The 7,887-nt window shown below is 48.5% G+C and overlaps 1 protein-coding gene across 1 annotated transcript in view; it reads right to left on the bottom strand.

Annotated features, from left to right (window-relative positions):
* LZTR1 (leucine-zipper-like transcription regulator 1) overlaps window positions 1–7,552 on the bottom strand; it is a gene marked incomplete at its 5' end in the record, with an annotated part of 35,946 nt that extends 28,394 nt beyond the window's left edge. The window contains 6 exons of the mRNA XM_009072628.1: window positions 724–925; window positions 2,321–2,460; window positions 3,074–3,131; window positions 4,509–4,592; window positions 6,800–6,908; window positions 7,473–7,552. Coding sequence (XP_009070876.1) covers window positions 724–925; window positions 2,321–2,460; window positions 3,074–3,131; window positions 4,509–4,592; window positions 6,800–6,908; window positions 7,473–7,552 — 673 coding nt within the window. The remainder of the gene's footprint in view (window positions 1–723; window positions 926–2,320; window positions 2,461–3,073; window positions 3,132–4,508; window positions 4,593–6,799; window positions 6,909–7,472) is intronic.
* Window positions 7,553–7,887: the final 335 nt, after the last annotated feature.

Raw genomic sequence — 7,887 nt, 5'->3', positions numbered from 1 at the left:
TGGATGTGGCACTTGGTGCCATGGGCTAGTGACCACAGTAGGGTTGGACTCGATGATCTTGGAGGTCTTTTCAAACTGGGTTGACTCTATGATTCTTTGATTCTATGTTAACATCACCTTCTTTTAATATTTTCTCACTGGGGGTGTTTCCTTGGCCCTTGGGGGTCCTCAGCCTTCCTGTGTTCATGTAAACAGCTGACATTTTTCAGTTCATATCTCTTATTAATTGAAGCGTGTTCAGAAAAGCCTGTTCTGATCCTCCCTATTATAATTTTCCAGCTATACCTTTATCAGCAAACACTTTACACTTGACCTGGAAGGGAAATGCTATTCTGCAGATGTTTCACACACAGACATTATTACAGTGGAACAATCAAATCTTGTCTAGTCTTGAATTCTCCTCAACAGCATCACACAGCCAACCACACACCACTGGTACCCATTGAAGCTATTACTAATTTGTGCCAAATAATGACTGACTCATAAGCTGAATTATAAGTGTTTCATGGTATTTCTTCAAACAGTGCTAAACAAAGTCTTAAATGTGTCAACACTGACTAATTTTTAAGGACTGTCACCCACAGTATTTGAGCTGATTAACCAATGCTGGGAAGAAGCTGCTAGTATTGAGCTAAAAGTCAATGTCCTTGTCAGGAAGCGTCCATAGAGAAAATGAGCCAAAAAACCAGCATAAAAGGGAAAAACAGGAGCTGAAGGTTTTACCTCACTGTCTGGGCTGGGCTGGATGACCTCCCAGGTCTGGGAGTCCACGTCGTAGCAGTGGAGCTCGTTGGGCAGGGTGTTGTCTGCAGCCCCCCCGAAAACGTAGAGGTGCCGGTCGAAGGCGACCATGGTGTGACCGTAACGCCGCTGGGGCGGGGGCGGAGAGCCCCGCAGCAGGTGCTCCGTGGGGATCCGTGTCCAGCTGGGGCATTCAACAGGAAACAGGGCATTTGCTCACAATTCTCTTAAGGTTTCTAACTCAAAAGCACAGAGGAGATCTACAACAGCACCCACTGAACCTGCATGACAGCAGACAACAACTCACTACAGTCTGCTGAGATCTGTGCCAGCTCTGCTCAGCTTCTGACTAAGCATGAGACAAAGCCAAGGTGGTTCCCAAGTGTGCTTGTGTGAACCTCAGCAGCTCAGAGACCTCAGCCTGGGCAGAAATAGGTCTATTCTCACACATTTTAACAGCCATAGAATCATGGAACGTTAAGGGGTTGGAATGGACGTGAGAGATCATCCAGTGCCAATCCCTGCCCTGGGCAGGGACACGTCCCACCACAGCAGGTTGCTCAAGGTTTCAGCCAACCTGGCTTTGAACACTGCCAGGGCTGGGACAGCCACAGCCTCCCTGGATAACCTGTGCCAGTGTCTCACCACCCTCACAGGAAAAACATCTTCCTAATACCTAATCTAAACTTCCCTCTTTCAATTTCTCCCCATTCCTCCTTTTCCTGTCCCTGCAGTTCCTAACTAAGAGTCCTCTGCAGCTTCCCTGGAGCCACTTCAGCTCCTGGCACGTTGCTCTGAGCTCTCCCCACAACCTTCTCTTCTCCAGGCTGAACAGCCCCAACTCTCTCAGCCTGTCCATACAGGGAAGGTGCTCCAAACCTCTCATCAGCTCTGTGGCCTCCTTTGCACTTGCTCCAACAGTTCCATGGTCTTCTTACATTAGAAGCCAACCCTTCTAAGGACATCACTCCCATACCATGTCCCATCTGGAGCAGGCATCATTCCCTGTGACAGCACCATTTCAGCCCAAGGTTGTTGGCTGATGTTTCAGTTGTGGTTCCACTTCAGGCAGGAACCAGCCAGACCAGGCTGGCAGCACACACCAGTACATCTGCATTCCCACTTTTGGATATTTTTATCCCATCAGACCTGTCACATTTTTAGAGCAAGTCACACCCAACCTCTCAAACTGAAACTCAGGATTTAACGGACACTTGGCCTTTGCCACTTCCCAGTGATGACTTATGAACTGGAATTTCACAGCACCTCTGGCTTTAATGAGGTAATCACACAATGACTTCTAGGAAGGTAACATTTGGCATCCCATTCTGAGCACACTAAGATTCACACTTGCTATTTAAAGTGAATCTACTGAATTTTCTGTTCACCTGCCAACAAAGACCAATCTGACACATGGCAAATGACAAAGTCTCATGAAAACAGTCCATATTTCATCTTATCTCCCTTCCCTCCTCAGGAGATGCAATATTCCTCCTCAATACCCTTAAGTATGAACATTTCTCAACTCAAGCAGTCAAGGATTATGTGGATTTTGCACGACTTAACTGCCTACACTTACATCTTTTCCTTGAACTCAAACTGGAAGAGATTATTGGTAATCTTTGCTCCACTCTGGCCAGAGAAAACAAACATCTTGTCTTTGCAAACTGCCACGGGAAAGTTACAGCAGGAAGGAGGAATTTCACCACTTTGTTCAATCTGAAAGATAATGAAGTTCAAATTGACAAATGTTTTGTTGCAGAGCCCTGGGCGCAAATTGACAAATGTTTTGTTGCAGAGCACAACTCCACACACTGAGGATGCTGCAGGGCCCTGGGCACAGGCACACTGAGCACTGTGTACAGACACCTGGGCCCTGTCAGGCTGGGACAGGTAATCGACTCCGGCTGTGCTTATAGGTCAGCACAGGCTGATTTTCCATAGATAAAAGGGATGGGAGGCCATGTTTCCAAAGCTCCCAGAACTGTTAGAATGAGGACTCTGATCAGCCTGCCAGCAGGGCTCCCAGTCCGTGGCAGTGGTCAGAGGGGGAATGCTGTGGTCAGAGTGAGAATGCAATCCCTTTCACAGGGGACACAGCAAAGCCCCCATGGGCAGTGCAGGTCCAGTTCACAGATTCTCAAGCAAAAATCCCCTTTTCATATATATTTGGATTTCCAAATACCCAAACCAAATGAAATTTGAACTGTTTCTTTTCATTTGTGGGACATCCTGGAGAGAGCAGTGCAGTTCAGTGTGGGAAACTCTAAATAATTGTGCATGAAAACCAAAAGAGGAAATTCTAGTGTTAGTTGGCGTTAAAGCTCCTTACCTCATCCCAGCATGTGAGCTCTCTGTCCTGCAGGCCAATTGTCCACATGTCATTCAACCTGTGTCAGAACACAAAAACTGCTCGATTTGAAACACTTCATTTTTGCAATGGCATTGAAAGGACAGAGATCCTATTCTATCAGCATTTCTTCTCCTGCACAGGAAGAATCCAACACCTGAATGTTACAGCCCCACCTCAGCTTGCATTAGCATCTCTCTGGTTATGAGCACACTGCAGTTAACAGCTGCACACAGTGACTCACCCTGGAGCGCAAAGATTTGAGCTATTTAATCTAAGGATTTTTACAGAAACACCCTCGTTACCTGCCTCCTCCTGCTCATCCCTAAGTCTGACCACAACAATTATTTACATGCCTGAATCCTTCCTTAAATCCACAGGGGAGGACAGAGCAGGTAACCTGATGCATCTCTGACTCTGCTGTTCCCAGGACAAGTTACTCACAGTAACTACAGATGTTTCCTTTGTTCAAATCTGCCTGGAGGCTCCAGTTCCACAAAAAGACATTTTTAAGCGTGATTAGACATATTTGACATACATTATAAGCTTCTCTCACCCACTCCCTCCTTCCAGCTACCCAAGGCACTCGGGGACACCCTAAGCTGGCACTGAGCAGTCCCACAGGGTCATGCATCTTATACCAGATCCTCCTCCAGAAATAACAAGGAGATTCCATCTGTCTTCCCAATTAACAGCAGTTGTCCTAGAGATTTGAGGAGCTGGTAACTTTTCTGCAGATTCTCATCAGAAGAGGAGGCAACCCAGGTCCTTGTTTGTGACAACCTCTGCGTGCTCTCACAATGCAAATACTGTGCATCAACAGAAATTACTCCTCGAGTTCATCAAGACAGAAAAAAATGTCATGTTCAGAACCGACTCTTCCCTGATAGCCCAACACAAGGAGCTGCTCTGGGACACAGCACCAGCCTTTCCCTAATTCCTCAGTACCACTCATTTGCAGCCTTTCCCCACCCAAAATCCCATCTCTCTTCAGCCTAGATATCACATATTTTCAGGGATTTTCAGAGAAAAAGCTGACACATTGCTCTTAGTTCTGTCAGGTGACTTCACAGCAAATCCAGGCTTTCCTCTCTAAGTCGCTGGCCTGTGCAGGGATCTCTGAGTAATGAGCATTTGCCACATCTCAAAGACCATGTGGCATCCTCACAGCCAAGTAGGCTGTCAAACTGCACAGCCACAGCCACTCTGAGTTACCAGAGCTTTAGGTTTCAAGCACATACTTACTGGAACCTGAACTGATGAATTGCAAAAATGTGATGCCCAACACCAGGCTGGGTCTGCAAAGCTCCAGGGGTGTGTTTAAATCCCTTGGGATATGGGAGTGTCTCTACAGGGGTGGAAAGAGAGGGGCTGGATGTCATGAAACCCCCGAAGAGAGGGTGATCCCAGCACATACCGAGCGTTGCCATCATATCCAGCGAAGATCCACAGCTTGTCACTGTACACTGTGGCACCGTGAGCTGACCTGGCCACGGGCAACCTGCAGGGGAGGAAAAGCACAAAACATTCTTCTCTCAGCTGCAGAGAGGCTGCAGAGGGACCTGCACTACAGCCAAAATGCATGGGTATGAAGACAATCCCTACACAAAACTGCTTCTGCCACAGACCCTCCAACTCAGAGCAAACCTCCGAGGGCATGTGTTAGTGTTGCACTCTGCTGCCTTCACTGGAGAGAAATCACCTTAGTGCAGGCAGGAAAAAAACAAGAAACAAATCCCAACTCATTCCATGCCAGGCCTCAAATACCCTGAAAGCATTTTGTGGAAAGTAGTTAAACCATGGGACAATTTATGGCATTGTTATGGGAAGGTGACAATCCAGTCACACTGTGAGCACCCCATGTGTATTCCCACACACAGAGCAGCTGCAACACGGAAATGAGACCAGGCTGAGTTGGGGCTGTTCAGCCTGGAGAAGAGAAGGTTGTGTGGAGACCTCAGAGCAACCTGCCAGGAGCTGAAGGGGCTCCAGAGAAGCTGCAGAGGGACTCCTGGTTAGGAGCTGCAGGGACAGGAAAAAGGGCAATGGGGAGAAATTGAAAGAGGAAATTTAGATTAAATGTTAGACATAGGTTTTCCCTGTGAGGGTGGTGAGACACTGGCACAGGTTGCCCAGGGAGGCTGTGGCTGCCCCAACCCTGGCAGTGTTTCATTCCAGGTTGGCTAAAGCCTTGAGCAACCTGCTCTGGTGGGAGGTGTCCCTGCCCAGGGCAGGGGGTTGGGGCTGCATGATCTCTAAGGTCCATTCCAACCCCTTAATATACTATGACACTAACAGAGCTTAGGATGCAGGTCTGGGGTTGTTCAGGGCTTTCCTGAGATGCAGTGCCCACAATGGAAGGTCAAACTATGACTTCTCTTGCTCAGTTTGTTGTGTTTATTGCATGAGCCAGGCTGAGCCCGTGATGCCACCAGGCATCTCTTGGCTTGTCTGAGGTCACTGTGCAGTAGGAACACTTGTCACTGTGGGCAAGGACAAGGACATCTGAGTTTGTAAGACACCAGTAAGTATTACTCTCCAGAACACCTGAAGCTGCTAGAATAACCAGAAAGAGAAACTACTGATGTGGTCTACATTCTAAAACATACCATGGGCTCATCAGAGAAGAGCAACAGTAATGCAGGAATGGACTGTGCATTCCTCTCCACACGTCACAGTAACAAATGTTCCCTCCTCTCTCCCCACTAAAATCAGCATTTCAGAAACTTCAAGTACACAAAGGACTGGAGGCAGAGAGTCTGTATGGCCCATTCTGGGCAGTGGTAAACAAAGAACTGTAAAGCAGTTTGGGTTGGAAGGACTTTAAAGATCATCTCCCTCCACCCCCTGCCATGGGCAGGGACACCTCCCACCAGCCCAGGTTGTTCCAAGCCTTGTCCAACCTGACCTGGAATACTCCCAGGGATGGAGCAGCCACAGCTGCTCTGGGCAATCTGTGCCAGTGCCTCAGCACCCTCACAGGGAGGAATTCCTTCCCAATATCCCATCTAGCCCTGCCCTCTGGCAGTGGGAAGCCATTCCCTGTGTCCTGTCCCTCCAGGCCCTTGTAAAAAAACACAAAGCAGTTGAATCACACTCAGTGTCAGGAATGGCATCCTGAAATGTGCAGAGTCAGCTTTAGGAAGTAATGTATCAGTGGTTTTGAATTTCCTTGGGAAACTGAATCTCAGGGGTCATGTTCATGTAGCACTAACCCATTTCTCTGGTACTCAATGTCTCTGTGTAAGCACAACATCACCTGAGCACTTCCAGGCACAGCTGTGCTTCAGAGCACTCCAAGGAAGTCCAACTTTCATCAGAAAAAAAGTGTAGATTCAACTACAAATAGGCTTCAAACTGGTTTCTGATAAAACTAACCTGAAACTTTGAGAGATCAATAAATTCTGTGTTACCCTTGGAACTGAAACAATTCAAAAGGAAAAACTTCCTTTGCTCCCATCCCTCTGTCATGGATGTGGAACATGGAGAGTAGATTTTAGGCACATTTCTGACACAGTGCACTCTGGAGTGGAGGCCTGACAGAAAAAGACCTTCAGAACCAAAAGCAGTTTTCAGAAAGCTTCAGCTGAGGAAACAGAGCAGCAATCACCCTGCAGCCCTGACACCACCTTGGTACCTCTGACTGCACCATGTGAAACGTCTGCCCAGACACACTCAGGCCCTGGAAGCAGCAACACCAGCTCTTACCTCCCCTCAGTCTTCCACTCTGTCCACTGTCCTGTTGCAAACTTGTATTCAAACAGGTCGTTTTTGTTCTTCAGGTTGGAGTTGGAATAAATGTCTCCAGTGTAACCACCTGGGGAACAAGAACTCCATCAGACTCTGAGGCATTGGGAGAAACTTTAGATTGCACGAAGAAAAGATATTTGGCTAACAGACTACTACAGGTGGGAGATTCCCCCTCCACTCCTTCCTCTGAAGCATCTCTATAGTAATGAGGTTTTCACAGAGTGTGAAGGGGCTGGGATGGAGCTCAGAGATCACCCAGCCCCAACCCCTGCCCAGGGCAGGGACACCTCCCACCAAGGTGGGACAGACTCAAGGCTTTGGACACTGCCAGGGTTGGAGCAGCCACAGCCTCCCTGAGCAACCTGTGCCAGGGTCTCATCACCCTCACAGGGAAAACGTCTTCCTAATATCTAACCTAAACTTCCCCTCCTTCAATTAGGCTTAACTTACTGAGTTTTAAGCCTTCTTTACTTTCAACAAATCAGCAGAACTATTACCAAGCTAAAGCTGCAATGAGCCAGCCATGAGAATATGGCTGGCTCATTGGATTTGGGACTGAATGAGACCCCAGAATTCCCTCATTCCATTTTCACACCAGGACAAGTTCCCCCCAGCACTGCCCCTGCCTTACCAAAGACGAACATGCTGCTCCCATAGACCACGGCAGAGTGGTGGTACCGTGGAGCCGGAGGTGTCCCCGTGGTGAAGGCCCTGCCAGGCACAACAGCAGCACTCAGTGCCCCTGGTCCTGCCTCAGGCACTCAGAGCTGCTGTGCAGACCCAGAGCAGAGGCAACTGTTATTCTGCTATTCCTGAGCATTCCACTGTTTTGGGGCTCTGGGTTACACTTGCGCTTAAGGCTGTAGCATAAATGGATACATTTTGCTGCTGAAACACATTAGGCAGAGCTGGTGAGAGAAGGCTCTGCCCAGTCCAGAGCAGACAGGTGTGAGTCCCTCACACCTCCCTGTCCCCCACAGGGAGGCAGCCCTGGCTCTGCCCATCGCTGTGCTCTCAGCCTCCCCTCGGGCAGGACCAGCCACCCC

The sequence above is a fragment of the Acanthisitta chloris genome, unplaced genomic scaffold (assembly GCF_000695815.1).
Source record: "Acanthisitta chloris isolate BGI_N310 unplaced genomic scaffold, ASM69581v1 scaffold13874, whole genome shotgun sequence".
NCBI classification, from domain to species: Eukaryota; Metazoa; Chordata; class Aves; order Passeriformes; family Acanthisittidae; genus Acanthisitta; species Acanthisitta chloris.
This window is presented reverse-complemented; position numbering and strand designations above follow the sequence as displayed.